Below are 19564 nucleotides of genomic sequence, written 5' to 3'. Positions count from 1 at the left end.
TTGGTTTTAAAATGGATAAATGACTGATTGACCACAATGAGAGAACATCGAAAACATTGTGCGTTTCTGATAGTTTAACTAAGCAGACATGGCTATAAGACCCTGTTCCTTACAAATGCGTAAAGTAGACACTACACATTCCTGCCAGCACAAGGTACAACTTGTTAGTGGGGCTGTGCAGGGATTGGGATATAGGAAAACACACACACACACACACACACACACACACACACACACACACACACACACACACACTCCCTCAGACAACAGCACAGAGCTGGGGCGAGCACTGAGCAGAGTTGCATTGATTTAATGCATTACTCAGGCAGCTCGAGCAGAGAGGTAGAATCTCTCCAGACTGCATTAGGAGTGCCTCAAGCCTTTGTGATTCCTTTTGATCAAATCTCTGTGAAAGATGAGTGTCATGCCCTCTTCCAGCCAGCTGTGAGGGGACTGCCCTGTGACTCGGGGGGGCATGCTCAAACACACCACGCTGGGGCTCCAAGGGGAGAGGCAGCTCCTGAGGTGAGAACCAGACGCAGCCTCCCAGCACTGGAGAACACCAAGTGGGAGGATCTCATTCCACTCCCCTGTGCACAGTTTGAGCACACAGCACAACTTGAGTAGTTTAGATCCAGACAAGAGAAAGGGGGGAAAGAAAAAAAAAAAAGAAAAAAGGTGTGTGAGGGAGAGTGTGTACGTATGTGAGTGTGAGTGTGTGTATGTGTGTGCGTGCGTGCGTGTGTGACAGACTGAGAGACAGTGCGATAGTTCTGCTGCCATAATACTTGTACAGGCAGGAGAGTTTGAAGCATTTCTTTTGTAGGACTCTTAGGGAATGGCAAACTGCATGGTTACCCTGGGAACATCAATTTAATGAGAATGTCTGAGGTAAGGAAAGACACTTTGTTTACATGTTGCTTTTAGATGTTTAATGGCACAGATGCTCTGTGTAATTGTTTATTTTGTTGAATATCGACTACCTTATTTTACACATCTTTTTAAGTCTTGAAAGCAACTGGAGGCTTCAGTAGTGTGGGGATCCTTAGTGCTGCATGTGTGATTTGAGCATTTTTGTATAACTTCATTTGAACTTCCGAATACTGCGTTTGCTACACGTTACCTATGCCATGTGCTCCAGTGCTTTTGGATTTGTGTTTTGTTGTTTTTATTTTATTTTTCTAGTAAACTTTTCACTCTCAGTGATTTCAGCCTGAGGTGTTCTCAGACATGCTCAGTGTGAGTGTCGCTACATGTCATAAACGCAGAAGAGGCACTCCCATGAAACGAAACGATAACTTTTTTTTTTTTTTATATAAGAAAGATATATAGTACACCACTACTGAGCATTATGAGGAATTCCTTGTATGTATATATATGTGTGTATATATGTGTGTGTGTGTGTGTGTGTGTGTGTGTATGTGTGTGTGTGTGTGTATATATATATATATATATATATATATATATATATATATATACTTAATGGTTGTAGTGACATGTATTTGTTTAAGTTTTCTCTGGAATACATCAGAAAACTTTTATAACAGATTTCCCTAGTAACATTTCACTAATAGTATTTGTTTCATTTCTTATTGTTGCTGCTGGTTAATAGCACTCTGTATAAGAAGATTTAAGCACATGTTTTGTTGTTTTAGCTGGCTACTATCCAATGACTATTGGAATGACTATTGGAATTTGTAATTTTAGACTGAAGTAATGTTTTGTCACAGGCTTAATACAACAATTAGTAGCACTCTCTCTGTCCTTGTTAAATTCTGTGGCAGTGGCCTCTCTCCATGTGGCATTTTTGTGCTGAACAGAACTGCATTTTTTCCAGTGTAAAATTCATTTTGCATTAGTGTATGTGCATGGAAATATTTGTGAATTAAATCAGCTGACTGTACAAAGCAGAGTTTAGTAGAGGACCCTCTATCCTATGAAATATATATTATTATAATACTTTGTATGCCTCAATTTATTGCCCACTGCAGAGAGTTTCACATTTATTATTGTTTTTTCTTCAAATTGTCTGTTATTTGACCAGTTTGTTCTTTTAATAAACTGGAAGACATTATCTGTTCGGTTAATATTATTTGTTTAGGTTTTCTTTCCCATAAGATGTATACTTTTGTTTTTACAGAGGATCAAGTAGCAGACCAAAACACGAGATAGTAAAGTAAATGACAGATAAGTGAAACACAAGAATACTAAATACTTATACATATACTTATAACAAACAATCATTTTTAAACATTCAAGTCTCTTCCTTAGTTTGGATTATTTTGTTTCTGGGGGCTAGTTTACAGAGCTCTGGCTGTTTGTATACACCACCCTACCTGATAACTGACAGACCAGCATTTTGGTTGGATAATTTCATTTTAGAATGTTTAGTTTTATTCACGACACAAAATATGCATAAATAAATGCACAGGGAGAGGGAGGCATTAAGCAGTGATACAAAAAAATGAACATCCACCTTATATTTGTGTGCTGTGGATTAACAGGCACACACTGGGGAATAACCGATTGTCACAGATCTGAAACGATTGCATCTCTTTCGGTGATGAGTCTTTTAAACGTTTTTAGCAGGATTTCTCGTTTCTCCGTATTCTGGTTAACTACCTAGACCCTTGAACCGTGTGGGCAGATTGTTTGGCTTGTCTCTCTGTGTGCTAACTCAGTGTTATGTAGCACAGGCCCCGAGGCATGTTGTGTTGCTTTGTGCTCCTGCAGCCTACGAGTGTAGTCAGCTTCATTAGTTTCATGATGGTACATCAGTGCGTGGCTGGTGCTACAGGCCCCTTCCAGCTACTCTCAGAGCATGATCTGCACTGCTTTGGTTTGGATAAGCTTGCAAGGATTTGTCAGCCAGATGTGACAAGATTGTCAAGAGGCAAGCAAAGAGGGAGATCTGATATTAATCAGCGCATAGCTTGGAGCCAAACTTTCTCAAATGCAGTGTACTAACATGTTCTTCTCATTTACTGCTTTTCTTTGTGGTCTCAAAGCTGCCACTGTCTCATTTTTAGACTGTTAAGACTGCAAGCCAGTAAAACAGTTTTTTACATGTCCAGAGCAAACCTCCTTATGGAGAATCAGGTAAAGCTGAAATACTTTTGTTTCAATTTTCAGTTGCTTTATGTCTCTGTTTTTGCTGTGACTGGGGATCTTTAAGTTAAAATAATGTGTTTTCTGCAATAATTTTGACTTCCAGATCACTGAAATAAGGTTTTGTTTTATTTTTACAACAGCATGTCACCGAGCAGGGATTTTTAGGAAGTTGAAGTCTTTTTTTGCTTTTTAAGCATCAAAGATATTTGCATTGCTTTTCCTGTATTACTGAAAAAGCAAATGGCATTTTGCTCCATTGTATTAAATACTTATGTTAATTACATTTAATCCTTATTTATTTTTTTAAATGCTAAGGTACAAAAAGGAGAGTGTAGTACAAGTTCAAGATTTGTATATATATATATATATATATATGTATGTATATGTAATAAAAAACAACATTGAAAACAGGTCATTCTAATCAGTTGTTTTTAACCTAGTTTTCTGAAAAGACATCTGACTATGGTTAATTGTATTTGAATGCCTTGTGTTTTTCAGTGATAATCCTTTATCAGTTTCATATCAGACTTTCTTTAATGTCTAGATCACAGTGAGTGCACTAGTGCACTCTATTTGGTCTAAAAACTGTTTCTAAACAAATATTGAACAGTAAAGTCTTGGAGGGAACAATAACACTTGGTGTAGATAAGTTTTAATTATATATATATTCTTAATAAGTTAATCTCCTTGCATTACAGTCATTAAATAAGAAAAATGCTAGAGAAAAGAGATTTATATCTGTTAAGCAATATTACTTTTTAATAATGTCTAATGCTTTATTATTACCTAAAATGTTTTTAGCTGGTTGACATCTGATGTTTTGATACAACCATTATACTCAAATTGTCTATTGTTTCATAACATTACTATTATATTTGAACTAGTTCAGTGTTTTGAAAGATGTAAAGGTTTCATTCATTCATTTAGCATCATTATTTATTAAATTTGAAAGACATTTGTACTGTATTCTAGCAATATGATTTAAATTTCAAACCTTTGTCACCTTGAACCTATAATTTGTCTTTCCCATTGTGATTAAGTTTTTTCTTTTTAAGTTTGTGTATATATAAACATAATTTTATGTATCAATCTCCATCCAGATATAGTATATATATAAGCATGAGAAAATATTTTGAAATGTATAATTCGAAATCCATAAATTTTACAAGATCTGGCACAGAGTGTTGATTTTTGCACTCTGTGTTGTACTTGTTCCCCTGTACCACATGCTATTACCGGGACATGCCATTAAATGAGAAGAATATGTGTGCGAACTTCCAGATGCTGAGAGAGTTAGTGTTTTTCAGGCTGTGAAGCCTGTGCTGAAAGGGGTTTTAAGAATGGATGTGAAAACAGTTGTTACGGATTCCACTTTCAATACAATCCTGTTTCATTATCTTCTGCGGTTCTATACACATTGTATCACTTAATCTGCAAAATAACTGTAACACAGAATCTAATTAATAACATTTGCTGATAATTAGCAGTGCTGTCATTCCAAATGATTTATTTCAGAAATAAAATGTTCAACTAGCTGAGGATTTACTTGGGTCTTTGTTTTGGCAAACCTATTCAGCAGCATGCAAGTAACATAAGGTCATATTTAAATGTTACCTTCTTGGTGTACTTATGTACTTACTTTTTAAGGCCTTTTTTACAAATGGTTTGGGCTTATGGTTATTTGGTTCTAATGAGGTGATCTATATATTTATCTTGTCCAGTGTCATCTTTGATTTGATGAATGTGTGATTTTGTCAATTAGTCACTCTTAAAATAAACACTGTTGCCACTCCCACACAGACAATCTTCACAGAGTGACGGTGCTGTAAGTCATGGTGCCCCTCTATTTATTTTATTTTTCCTCACCATTACATTAGCACAGGTAATGAAAGCACTGCTGTGTGTTGATTTCATAGTTGATTTACTTTACAGTAAATTCTTTAACAAATCTGTTGAACACACTCGCTGTGTCAACCAGCAGCCTTTCGTCTTACATTTTTGTATCAATATTTTTTTAAGTGAATACAGTTATATTAATAAATGCTAATTATATATATATATATATATATATATATATATATATATATATATATATATATATATATATATATATATAATCTTCAAGCGCTTAGGGTGTATATTATTTATTTGTTTTCTTTTTTGTCAAGAGTGTTACAGCTTTGACCCCAAGTGACATGATTCTGAGTTCCAAGAATCCCTCAAGATGAAATAATTTTGACGTTCTGGACAATTTGACACAATTGGCAGGCTTGAGTTCAAACAGAAATTTTGTTCTGGAAGTGTTTGGATAATGAAAACCTGTTTTTGTTCTTTACTGCAAGATTAGCCTCATGTATATAAGCATCTGTTACTCCTGTGTTTAGGCTGAATCTCTCCTTTGGTATTATAGCAGAATTTTGTATCCCGGTATCTATGTTTGTGTGTGAGAGAGAGTGTGAATTTTGTGAAGTCGCCCTGGACAAGGCCATCTGCTAATAAATAATAATAATTATTATTATTATTATTATTATTATTATTATTATTATTAAGTGATATATATACATTCTTTGGGTAAGTTAATTGTGATAATTTGTATTGATTGATTGGAATATGAGGTGCAGAATGAGGAACTTCTATTCTATTCTTCTATTCTAGTGTTGTACAAAAGTGGTCTTTCTCCAGAAAGGTGTGGTTCATGTTTGGCGCTAGTGTTTGGCTGTTCCTGTGCCTGTTTTTCTTTTTTTCCTGTAATTATTTGAACCATGGGTGTTTGCTGGGTGAATAGTGTTTGAGGCATATGTCTGGTCGATGACTTGCACAAGAAGTTTCCCCTCCTACAGATGCATGTTATCACTTAGGTCTGGTTTTCATGGTATGTTGCTCCTTTCACAAGCTCCTCTAGCCTACTTACTCAGACACATTAGCCAGCTCTCCTCTAGGAACACAGTTTAATTTTAACTATAGCTAAGGAACATTTAAATGGGACAAATGACTGCAAACTGTAGTGAGAATGCAGATTTACTGCATTATAAGTGCACATTAGACACATTGATACTACAATTATGGGGCAGTTATGGTGATGTTACACTGCATTTATAGTGGGCTCTGAGCACAGAACCAGTTAACCTTCAATGTAATATAACTACAGTAATTACAAAAGCATAAACACCAGTTCTAACATTGCCTTCAAGGTAAAATCTCATCCAGTGATTTTGTTGTGTGTAAAATATTTTGAAAACGCCATACACGGGTCTGTTGTGTGAAAAATATCTGCCCTAAACTAAATTTCACTTAACCTTTTTAACACCTACTAATAGCCACCTGTCAAGATTGTCAGATTTTGCTTAAGAGACAAAAACCACTTAGGTTGATTTTGCACAGATTACAGTATTAAATTGAAGGATTATTATGATGTTTTTATTCTATTTTTTTTTTAGATTCGTACAGTTTGTCTAATTTTCATGTTTTTAAACAATAGATAAATTCTACAAATCTTAATTGATAAAGTATTTTTTACTGTTAGAATATAAAATAGTGTATTCTAATCTACCAGTGATTAGAACCACCAGTGTAGAATACATTTTTTGCATTTTTCGATTTATTTTTTTGTAATGTTTGCATTTTAACTATAAGATAATTTGTTCAAAATAGTACTTTAATTGTTCTTGGATTAAATCTTGTAAAATGATAAATTTCAAAAGTATTTTTTACGTTTTGATTCTGCTAAGTATGTGACTATTCTATTTAGAAGTAAGCAATATCCTTTAGACTTCACACTTTTGAGAAGACCATTGCCTAAATTTGTTTAATATGGTTTGGAGATCATAGATAATCTGTGACATCCCGCCTGTCCCATTACAAGTATAAGACTTAATTATTTTTTAAATGTTATTTAGCCTTTCTAAATGCATTTTATATATTAAATTATGATTAAAATCCTGTCTAAAGTTTACATGGAATTACAAATATATTGTTGAACAATACATGATTTTTCTGTATTGCCAATCTGAGACTCTCTGTAAAAAAAAACTAAAAAAAAACTAAAAGCACTAATTTAAAATTACTCTGTTCTAAAAATAATTATATTAAGGTGATGCACAATTTCCTGCCATATGAGTAGACAGTTCTGTGTTTGACTCCTACTACAAATCCAGTTACAAGATCATTCTTCAATGCCACCCTTTCCACAGTTACAGGTTCTTAAAAAGAAACTAAACAAAAAAAAAATATATATATATATATATATATATATATATATATATATATATATATATATATATATATATATATATATATATATATATAATTTCCAGATTCATAATGAATACTTTGAAGTGCTACCCAAAATTAGGATTAAAAATGTTCTAGTTGTCTAGCACTGAATGTGGCTCTTGTCATGTTCAGAATCTGGGGAATTATTTTCTGCAGTACAAAATCGTGTGAATGTAAGGCCACATAAGATCCTCCTAGACACCTCTCCACACATCTGCTTCAGATTTCTCAGACTGTGGAATACAATACCCAGGAGCTGAGTGACAGCATTAACAGAAAAAAACATGCACACAAAAAGATTTTCCATTGATTTTTTTCCCCACTACATTTTCAGTGATACATTTAGCCATAATATTATGGGCTTTCATAGCAAGACTAAATTACTGTAGAATGCATTACGTTTTTTTTGTTTTGATATTCCAGCAGCCGTCTTAAAATATTTATTTTAGAAGAGGTGACATTTTATGTGTCTCTCTCCCTTGAAGAAGGGGACATTAACTTGAGGTCACACAGAGTGCATTAATTGTTGGTGTATGTTTGTTGTTAAAGTGCAGCACTTCAAGATGATGCAGCAAGCTTCGAATAATTCGTATAAATATCAGTACCCTCGCACGATCTGCCTAATGCTGATGGTTTCCATTAAGATAACGCTTCATTTTAGAATTAGCTTAGAGACAAATGGCTGGTCTGTACCTCACAACACTTGCTCTGACAAAATGTGTTTGTAGCCTCTCTTCGTAATTCAGTTCATTATCATCCATCAAAGGAGGGAATGTAATTGAAGGATCTACAAATGTCTTCCTTCAGCAATGTTAGGATCTGTTTCCTGGATTAGAGTTTCACAAACTCTGTCCCCAGTGCATATGGAAACTCCTAGTATGTCTTGTGAAAAGTAAAAGAAAATTCTATTTAATGTTTTTGTGGATCAGTACTGTGCTCTTTAAGAAAAAATCTAATTTAAAACTACTTGGTAAATGAAAAACACAAAAACAAAATGTTTGTATATCATAACCTCTCTAGTGACAAACTGTATTTTTATTTTCACAGCATATTTTTCTATAGTTTGAAAAATTCCAGAACTGATACATTTCGGTCATGTGTAGAAGTAAGCGGAAAGTCATAAGCACCACTTTCCCAACTGTTAAGGTTAAAATTTGCAGTCATAAGGAGTTCTAGTCTCTTGGAATCGCATGTCAAGATAGCTTCACAAGGGACAAATAAAGGGGGGAAAATATATTTTTGTTCAAGAACATGAAATGAATAGTTAATTAAGAAAAATTGCACAAACACTGAACAGTGGCATTTCTACGTATCTGTATCCATCGGAACTGATTGAGATGTATATTAAATGTAACAGCAAAGGAACTTGGTGTGTGTAATGGGATTACATTAATTGGACCGTGCTCGTTTTGTGCCTGATAATGATGGGATTTAGCTGCTTTAAGACACAAGGTCTTACACATCACTTTATTCTTTTAAATGAAAATCAGGTGCCTTGCTGTTACAGGAAAGTCAGTATTAAAGTATTTCTGGTAATTAAGCTTCAGCAGGAGTCATGTTTGATTAATAAACTGAGAGGGTCCACTTTGCTGTTGACTTTCTGTGCTTGAGGGTTATTCATATATGCATGGATTATAAAACATTCAGGGCATGCATTACTGATTACCTAAAACAGGGGTGTGAAACAACCTTAAGGGTTTGTTTGTAGAATAAAAAAAAATACCGCTGCTAGGATTACTAACATAACACCCCCCCATTTAATACAACTTGCAATTTTATTTAAAACAGTCGGTTCTGTGTGTTTAAAGCTGCTGTATCTCCATGATTGTTGAAGTGTGCAAGTAAAGTAAATATTGTTTAAACTTGATTATTTCAGGACCTGCCTATGTTTTGATCTGTGTGTTTTGTATACACAGCCAGATAACAGACTGGGTTGTAATGCTAAAATGTTAAATGACATTTGTCTAGAACGTAATAACATCTGAATCAGGTCAAAAACTTAAGAAATAATCAACAATATTGTATCCTTTTAATTATTGTACTGTTTATCATATTATGGTCACAGCACTGCATGTAACATACCAAAAATGGGCTTTAATTATTTTTTTGTAGTTGTATGAATAGTTTAAGACAGGCATATTATGTGTATTCAGATGAGTTTGTTCAGGGCATATCAGATTATCGTGTTTTGAGGTGACATAAATAGCAATCAAGCAAAGCATATGTCACAAATCACACCGAGTCATTGTGTTAATATATATTGGCTTTCATATCATTCAAGATCGAATTCTATTTGATTTGTACATTTTTAAAGCAGAGCTGGTTATTTCAAATTGTTCTGCATGGCTGTTGAATCTTTGTGTGTGTGTGCGCGCATGCTAGGACAGTTCTTAGAATATTTATGAATGACTGATAAGGATTATTTATGCAATCAATAATAAAATTACCAATTTATTAAATTAATTGATAAATGCATGAGTCTGCCTTTGCATGCAAATAATCTTTTTGCTTCTCAGTGATGATTCACTGTGGTCATTCCTGCAGTGTAGCATGGACTATATAAAACCTCTGTTTGAAAGCTGAAAAGGAACCCCCAAAAATCTAACTTTTGGGGAACTGGCAGATTGCCTGTCAGCTCTCCCCAGTCTTCTCCTCAAGGTGTAAACACTGTTCATTTCCATGTTTTCGGTCCAGAAAGCAGCTTCTTTCACAATTCGAAAGCACAACTGACATGTAGCATAACTGTCCAAAACAGAAGTGGAGAAGCCAGTGAACATCTTGTCAATTCGATGCCTTTCCAGTGGTGTCTAACAACAAGCTGCTTCTTGAAACCATGCAACACACTCTATCGAAAGGGGATATAGCCCTGTACATTTAGGTTTCATTTTTTCTTGTATGGAGCACTAGTACCTTTTAGTCTGTCTGATAATTAATGGATTATTGAAAAATGTCTGACAGCTGCAGTTTTAATGTCCATTGCTTAAGTGTGCCTAATCTCACATTAGAGTAAATTGATACAATCCATGCCCAACCAGTGATCATTTTCAAAGTAAAGGTACTTGGTTTGTGAGTGGTCACCAAAAGCCTAAGTCTTTGGTTTAGCCTCTTTGCAGATACAGAATGTCAGAAGTGGAAGCAACAGTAAAAAGGCATCAGCAAAATATCCCGTAGAATACAGGGAAAACTCTTAAAATCTGTTGTACAGGACAAAGAAAAGAAGCATTTCTCTTCAAGCTCTCGATTTGTGCATTCTAGTGTGTGCCTTCCACTCAGGGCCAGCTAACCGAGGAGGCAGGAACCGCAACAGGATGAGACAAAATGACACACGATTTCAAGTGGTTGTCATGAGAGATAAGCCTCATTAGTTGAACAGAATCCCTCCCCGTGTACAATAAAATTACTTTTGGCCAATAAATGCCCAAAGCTTTGATGTCTGCAGAAAGCAATCCTGGGACAGGTGTATTGAGCACAGTGAGGCAATGTCCCCCTTGTTTCATGAGCCGTGTCACCCCGAAGCTGTGTACAGTATTGTTATTCCATCTCACAAGAGATATGTCTAGAGTGACATACTCTGAAGTTATCCAAGAGATATAGGCCCTCCAGTTTTCTTCTGTGCTTTCTAAAGAAAATATGATTTATCTGTGATACAGGGATGCAACTAAAATATTACAAATACACACAAAACAATTAGGTAATATGTATTATCATAATATTTAATTATGGTATTGTGCACTGTTTCTCATTTACTTATTTACATAAATACAACAATGGTACATAGTGTCTGTTTTTTACGAAGAAGAAACACAGACATGAGAGGAATGCCAAGGATGTTTGCATTCTCCTTCAGACATGCCGAGTGATTTGTTTGGAGACTCGATTGCCATGATTCTGTAATACATGCACGTTATCACATTTCAATTCATTATTGCCATTTCAGAAAAAGTAATTCATGTTGCAAGCAAAAACTGAAAATTGATATATTCTGGAAATCTCATGCAGTCTGTAAATATTGTTTCAAGCCAACTTCTGAGAACAAGTCAAAATAGCAGGAAAAAGATTTATAATGCAGTCTTTTAAAATGTATTTAAAAATAAAAATTCAGTTGTAACAGTTTGTTTTTTGTCTCTTTAACAGGCAATCTGTTGTACCTTAGTAAACTGCAGCTGTGAGTGTTTTAAACCAGGAAAACTGAAGCGAAGACAATGTGAGCAGTGTAAACACGGATGGGTAGCTCATGGTAAGAGGGACTCATTTTATTGATGTGTAGTACTCTGTATACTGCTTGTTTATTATATATATATATGTATTTATGTGTGTATATATATATACACACACACACATATATATATATATATATATATATATATATATATAGTGTGTGTGTGTGTATATATATTTCTGCATGTTAACAATCTTAACAATTGTTTTCTCTTTTTGTGTCTTTTAGCTTTAAGCAAGCTTAAGGTGCAGCACATGTATCAAGGCAGTCAGGTGGAGATAGTTCATTCCAATGTGGTCTTCGATATCTGTAGTCTGATGTTGTACGGGACCCAGGCCATTCCAGTTCGACTTAAAATCCTGCTTGATCGCCTCTTCAGCGTCCTCAAACAGGAAGAGGTCATCCAGATACTAAACGCACTAGACTGGACCTTACAGGACTACATCCGAGGATATGTCCTACAGGTACTTTCAGAGTTTTCTATACCTTACCATCGTGGTGCTATATACATTGATGTTTTTTGTAATGTGTTTCATTCTGTCTGTAATTAAAATCAGCTATAATGTAATGATAGGTGTGGCTGCAATTAATTCAAGGGTGTCACATATCCTAGATTTGGAAAAACTTCTACACAAGCACACCAAGACTTGAGTAGGTCCCAATATTTGCTAAGTCTTCGAATGAAACTAACCTTCCCACAAACTGGTTGGATCTGGAATGGAAACACGAGTCTTACAGGATCGTAGTGTTGAGCCTCCACATTGGTGGTAGCTATTAGTAAAGCATGAAATATTCAAGCCATTGCATTTAATTCACGTTAGCCCCTCTTACACTGAATGTAAAGTGGGAAATCCCAACAGACCACCAAATACATGCTGTATGATAAAATATTTATCATAGTTACAGCACAAAGTTAGCAGCCGCTACACTTTCAAAGAAGGGTAGCGCTCATGTGTAATTATAGCTGGGCTGAGCAAGACAGCCAGTAGATCAATCTAAGATCATCTATCCTCTGATCTTACGTACTTTGCTTCAGAGATAATTGGACTTGGAGTGAGAAAATCCACATGATTTAAATGAGGAAAAATTACTATAAAGATGAAACACTATGATACATTAATTAGGCTTCCCTTTTTCTTTTACGTCTATATGTATTTCAAAAAAAAAAAACAGTTAGCTTAGGGTTATGGAATAAATTAATACCCCAGTGCGAGAATGTGTAAGGCTGTCAATTTATATTAATAAGGTTCACTATCATAAAGAATGTTTTAATTTATATATTTTTTAGGATGCTACCGGAAAAGTACTGGACCGCTGGGCCATTATGACCTATGAAGAGGAGATTGCAACTTTGCAACAGTTTCTGCGTTTTGGAGAGACCAAGTCAATAGTGGAGCTAATGGCCATCCAAGATAAGGAAGGGCAGGCAATCATCGTGCCTAGCACAAGAACTAACTCGGACATTCGGGCATTTATCGAAAACAGCACCCACAGAAGCCCTGGACTTTCTGCGAAAGTGGAAAAAGTAAACGCGAGTAACATTCATCACTTTGAAAATTTCATTAATAACATGGCCTTCATGCTGCCATTCCAGTTCCTGAGTTCTGTCCCCGCCCCTCTCCTGGGCTCCTCCCCAGCCTCGTTCCAACTTGACCAGGACCGTGAAACAAAACCCAAACCGGAGGATCCACTTCCCACCACAGAGAGCAGCCTAATGGGTTCCAGCAGCACTTCATTCACACCAGACAACGAAAGAAATGGCAATGTTCAAGAAAATTCAACCAAAGTTGAGGTTGATGATTTCCCCGCCAGCGATAGTTTTTCTGATGCTCCCTCCACCCCTTGCAATGCCTCTCTGAGCTCTGACATGGCGCAGATGTCACCGGAGACCAAGATGAGGTGTCTGGACAAGAACAGTTGTGGCCCAAAGAAAGGGCGGGTTTATTGCAGCGCCTGTGAAAAGACTTTCTATGATAAAGGCACGCTCAAGATCCACTACAACGCAGTGCATCTAAAGATCAAACACAAGTGCACCATAGAGGGCTGCAACATGGTTTTCAGCTCCTTGCGTAGCCGCAATCGCCACAGTGCCAACCCAAACCCCAGGCTGCACATGCCAATGAATAGAAATAACCGAGACAAAGACTTGAGAAATAATTTATCATCAGCTGAATCACCAGAATCGGATAAAAGGTCGGAGTACAGTGCTATTACATCAGCCGACAACAGGTCCATTTCTAGCTATATCATCACAAATGCTGAGTCCAAGCTGCAGAACAGCTTCCCGAGTATTGGGCAGAGTGGGATACTGTTTCCAAACCTGAAGACCGTGCAGCCAGTTCTTCCCTTTTATCGTAGTCTAGTCACACCAGCCGAGCTAGCTAACACTCCAGGTACTTTGCCTTCATTACCTCTGATTTCTTCATCTGTCCCTGTGCAGCCTGCAGCAATAGAGCCTTCCTCTGATCCAATACCAAAGAAGAAATCTCGCAAATCTAGCATGCCTATTAAAATCGAAAAAGAAGCCGTTGAGACTGTGGGCGAGCTCAGCGAGGACAGTGGCTCTGATGATGAGATTCCTCTGCAGATGAGAGATAAAGATGAATCTGAGAATGGCAGCTTTGTGTGTGAAAAACAAGCTCCTAGTCACAGAGAGGACAGCAGTGTCATTCAGCCAACAGAGAGAGACCACTCGGCTGCGTCTCTACACAGGCAGCTAGAGACAAAATCGAATGTAGATCTGTGTAGCAGTGAGGAGATGGAAGATGAATTGCACCACTTGGAAAAAGGGGCGAGGTGCACACAAGAAGGAACTGTAATCACATGCGCTTCTCCCTTTGACCGTAAGCAAAAAGAGCCTCAGAGTCTCATCAAAACGTGGCTGGTACCAGAATTGGAAAACAAGCATTGTGATGGTGAATATGTGGACAGTGATCAAAATGGGGGGTTGTTTAGAATCCTGACAAATAATAAGGAAGTTCTGGCTCTGTGTACTGAAGACCCCAGTAGCACCATCCCACCGATGGATCCTCATACGGTTTGCTTAGACAAAGACATACCCCATCACTGTGAGATCTGCAATAAAACGTTCAAAAACCCGTACAGTGTAAAAATGCATTATCGCAACGTGCACCTGAAAGAGATGCACATGTGCACAGTAGACGGCTGCAATGCAGCATTTCCATCTAGAAGAAGCAGAGACAGGTGAGGCACGACGCATTAAGCTGTGAATTGAAAAGTGATGCATGATTTTTAAAGCAGTGCTGAAAGGAATATGTTGAAAATAACACTTCTTTTAGATCAAAGATTAAAAAGTATAGGCTTTGTGTACTAAAGATATCTTGTGTGTTTCTTATACATAAGGTCACTTATGTAACTTTCCCATTTTGTAACCTTTAGGCACAGCGCAAACCTGAATCTGCACCACAAGCTGTTGACCAAAGATCACTATGGAACTTCAAGCGCAATCTACCCCACTTCCTCCCTTTGTAGAGACATAACTAAAGATTTTCGCCAGGATTTCCCCTTGAAGGAGCAAATCGGGCAGACGTCTGTGATCTTTAAAGGAAACAATAGAATGGGTCTGGTTTTCCCAATGAGTAAGATGCCCGAGGGTGACTTCGAGCCTCCCAGAGAGGATGCTGTGGACGAGGAGGCTGTGCTGGATCTGAGCACCGCTTCCGTAGTCAAATCAGGAGGCAACCTCCATCCGTCATGGGACTCCGATGGAGCCAGTGAGGAAGGCATCCCCATGGACGACAGCGACGAAAGCTGTGATGGTTTAAGCCTGACCCCCAGAGAGGGACTGCATCAAAACATGTCTCTGACTGAGAAATCCAGTGACTGTCTGACACAGCACTTGCCAGGGGGCTCGCCAATAACTTGCCATATATGCCAGAAGGTGTACAGCAACAAAGGGACATTCAGGGCTCATTACAAAACTGTACACCTCCGCCTGCTGCACAAATGTAAGGTGCTTGGGTGCAACACTATGTTCTCATCTGTTCGGAGTCGAAATAGACACAGCCAGAACCCTAACTTACACAGAAACCTGAGCACGAATGCATTCAACGAGCAAGACTAGGCCGAGAGTATTCCTTGACAACTGATTTGCAATTTAATGTTATTTTGTCTACTTTTTGTTGTTGTTGTTGTTGTTGTTGAAAGATATATATATATATATATATATATATATATATATATATATATATATATATATATATATATATATTATTTTTAAATTATACATGTGAAAAGTGTTAATTGACAAGGGGAGTCTTTCACTTATTGATGGCAAAGAGGTGCACAATGAAAGGCAAAGTCAGGATTTTGGGATACAAGTATATTCCTGTATTAAACCATTTGACTTCTTTGTTGTTTCAAACATTATGTTCTGACTGAAATTCCCCTAAAGGCACGCTGATATTCCTGAATTTTTCTTTGTCCTTTAAAGTATTTTCTTTTTTTGGTTGGATTTTAAACACCAAAACATCAGAATAAAACCCAAGAATTTCATTGGTGAGCAATAGTTTTTGTATTATTTTTTTCTACTTATAAATCAAGACTGGGTACTGGAGAAAAAAGTATAATTGAAGACGCACTTTTAAAAATTGTTATACTTAACATTTCTACATGCTAAAATGTTTTACATATAGAAATCAAATATAAACTATATCATATAAACTATATACTCAATACAGAAATGGTTAGAAAAATGCTACATAGTGTAATTCTGAGAATTATTCTCAGAGAGAAGTAATGATACCTCAAATAGAGCTATGAATATTGAATATGGGAAGTAATATTTAAATACAATACTTCAAATCTGATCAGTTCTTGCCCAGAACGTGACATTTGCATTATGCATTTGCATGGTTGTGTATTACAGACAGAAAATCCTAACACAGTGAATTTCCTCTTCTAGAATTGATTTAAAAACACATAGATTAGCACTCCCAGTCTGTTTACACTTTTTTACTTTTCTATGCACTTATTTATTAAAATATTGCTTGCCTTATGCCTCATACAGCACAAGTTCCAATCAGTATGATACATTACATTTCTATCAAATTTATATAGCATGAACGTCTTTTCACCTCTTTGTTACATTTCAAGCATCAGTTGTGCCAAGTAGAATATGAAAAATGTTTCTTTCTTAGTGTTGACCTTTTCTAATCTAATGTCTAGAATTCTTGTGAACTAGTATTTGTTTTCCAATTTTACCATTTACAGCTGAAACAGCTGTGAATTTTAGGTTGGTGGCATTTTTGGATTATGGTCCTGGAAATGTTGGTAGAGATGTGTAAAAAAGTGTAGTTGTATGTGCAAAGTAAATTAAATTATTGTTTGGTATTGTATGTAATCATTTGTTTTTTTATGGAAGGCTAAAGTTGACCAAAGATTTATCTCTTTTGAGATCTGTAAGAGCTCTTAATATGAGGTAAGCAGTATTAAGCAGCCCTTTTGGACAATTTGAAATGTTTAAAGTCTGTCTTCAAAAGCTTCAAGAGCGATATTAGAATCAATTCAGTGTTGGGATTCTATGGGCTCTATTCAAAAAGATGCAATCCACAAGAATTATATATTATATATTTAAGGGGATTTACTGTATAATGTCAATACATATGGAGAATGATTCTGAGCATGTAATGCTTTATACATTGTACTGTAAAGGTTTTCATGACTTAAAACTGTGATAAGTACAGTCTTACACTGAGAAAACAATACATACGTTTTACACTTTTAGCTTTGTAAACAGAGCCCACAGTAAAGTGTGCTGACTAACAAGTTTTCTGCCAGACAACTGATAATGTTGATCAAATTGTACATTTTGTTAATAGGGTACCATACATGCTTCTCTGAAAGAAACCAAAAAAAAAATCTATCTTCTACTGTATCGAACATCTTCTTTTGATGGATGTATTACTTGTCTACTTCTCATCTGTAAAAGTAAAGAATTGAAAGTGTTAAAGACAGCCAAAAAATATCTAACATTTTGTCATGCCTCACTTTTCTACCTTTTGCAATGTGTTACTCTAGTGTTGTTTGATTCCCCCAATTATCATTAAATAAATAACCATTTATTTGTCAATTTGTGAGCTTTTGTAAAAACAAATGGTAAATGTAAATCCATTTTCTTATTATTTTTGAATTGTTATAACAGTATTAATTCCCTCTAAGTTAAAAGCCATATTTGTTTGCATGCCTTTGTTTAGTTAAGTATTTGTTATTTCTCTTCATTACAAGGAAAATTGTTTTATACGCAATGTGTAGAAGAAATTTGATTTATACAAGACAGGTCATAAAGACAAAATAAATGGCTGTAATTGAAACATTTAATAAAAAAATATCTTCAGCTGGGTGTCCTTTACAGACTTGCATTTACAGAGCAAATAATAATAAAAAAAAGTTTTAGTATTTTAAATCGCTTAAAAAGACAGATCGAAATAGATAATACTTAAAAACTTGAAGACAACTTTGTTAGTGAGTCAATGTTTACATCTCACAAATTGATTTTTCTTGTTAACTTTTTCTTAACTTGTTACTAACAGTAGACATGGAATGAAAAGGGGGTAATTATTACATTGAATACATGATGAAGTAGTTACTTAGTACCAGAAAATATTGTGATCATTTTACAATCTTCACAGCCCTGTCTCTGATTGGCCATCACAATTTCTAGACATCAGTACAATAAAATATTTATGATAGGAACTGAAAATGTCCAGAGCACAAAGCATGCATCAAGGAGGAGATGGAGAGTTTTTCCATGGAGGAGTGGACATATTTGAAAAGCTGATGCACCTCTTAAAAGGCCACAGGCAGCACATGTCATCAAAGTGAAAGTGGATTCACAAAATTAGTGATTTCTGGTGTCGGAATTTAAGAACTTTTGACAAATTCATATAAAAACGGCAAAAAAATAAACATCCTCTCACTTTCAACTGCTTTTATTTTCAGCAAACTGAACGTGTAAATATTTGTATGAACATAAAAAGATTCAACAACTAAGACATAAACTGACAAGTTTCACAGATGTGACTAACAGAAATGGAATAATGTGTCCTTGAACAAAGGGCGGTCAAATCAAAAGTAACAGTCAGTATCTGGTGTGGCCACCAGCTGCATTAAGTCCTGCAGTGCATCTCCTCCTCATGGACTGCACCACATTTTCCAGTTCTTGCTGTGAGATGTTATCCCACTCTTCCACCAAGGCACTTGCAAGTTCCTGGACATTTCTGGGGGAATGGGGGAATGGCCGTAGCCCTCGCCCTCTGATCCAACAGGTCCCAGACATGCTCAGTGGGATTGACATCTGGGCTCTTTGCTGGCCGTGGCACAACACTGACCTCCCTGTCTTGCAGGAAATCACGTCCAGTGAAGATGGGTTTGTGCCCATAGGCGATGTTGTTGCCGGTGATGTCTGGTAAGGACCTGCCTTACAACAGGCCTGCAAGCCCTCAGTCCTCAGAGCACTGATGGAGGGATTGTGCATTCCTGGTGTAACTCGGGCAGTTGTTGTCATCCTGTACCTGTCCCGCAGGTGTGATATTCGGATGTACCGATCCTGTGCAGGTGTTGTTACACGTGGTCTGCCACTCCGAGGACGATCAGCTGTCCTTCCTGTCTCCCTGTAGCACTGTCTTAGGCGTCTCACAGTACAGACATTGCAATTCATTGCCCTGGCCACATCTGCAGTCCTCATGCCTCCTTGCAGATGCCTAAGGCACGTTCACACAGGTGAGCAGGGACCCTGGGCATCTTTTTTTTTTTTTGGTGTTTTTCAGAGTCAGTAGAAATGTCTCTTTAGTGTCCTAAGTTTTTATAACTGTGACCTTAATTGCCTACTGTCTGTAAGCTGTTAATGTCTTAGCGACCGTTCCACAGGTGCATGTTCATTTATTGTTGATGGTTCATTGAACAAGCATGGAAAACATTGTTTAACCCTTTACAATAAAGATC

At 36.5% G+C, this 19564-nt stretch overlaps 1 protein-coding gene across 1 annotated transcript; it reads left to right on the top strand.

Annotated features, from left to right (window-relative positions):
- The first annotated feature begins 542 nt into the window (after positions 1 to 542).
- Positions 543 to 17957, top strand: bnc1 (basonuclin zinc finger protein 1). The gene is made up of 5 exons (XM_066701473.1): positions 543 to 891; positions 11518 to 11620; positions 11831 to 12066; positions 12891 to 14806; positions 15002 to 17957. Exons 1-5 carry the CDS (start codon positions 877 to 879, stop codon positions 15684 to 15686), a joined length of 2955 nt encoding a protein of 984 aa, XP_066557570.1. The 5' UTR covers positions 543 to 876; the 3' UTR covers positions 15687 to 17957.
- The last annotated feature ends 1607 nt before the right edge of the window (positions 17958 to 19564 follow it).

The sequence above is a fragment of the Amia ocellicauda genome, chromosome 4 (assembly GCF_036373705.1).
Source record: "Amia ocellicauda isolate fAmiCal2 chromosome 4, fAmiCal2.hap1, whole genome shotgun sequence".
NCBI classification, from domain to species: domain Eukaryota; kingdom Metazoa; phylum Chordata; class Actinopteri; order Amiiformes; family Amiidae; genus Amia; species Amia ocellicauda.
This window is presented reverse-complemented; position numbering and strand designations above follow the sequence as displayed.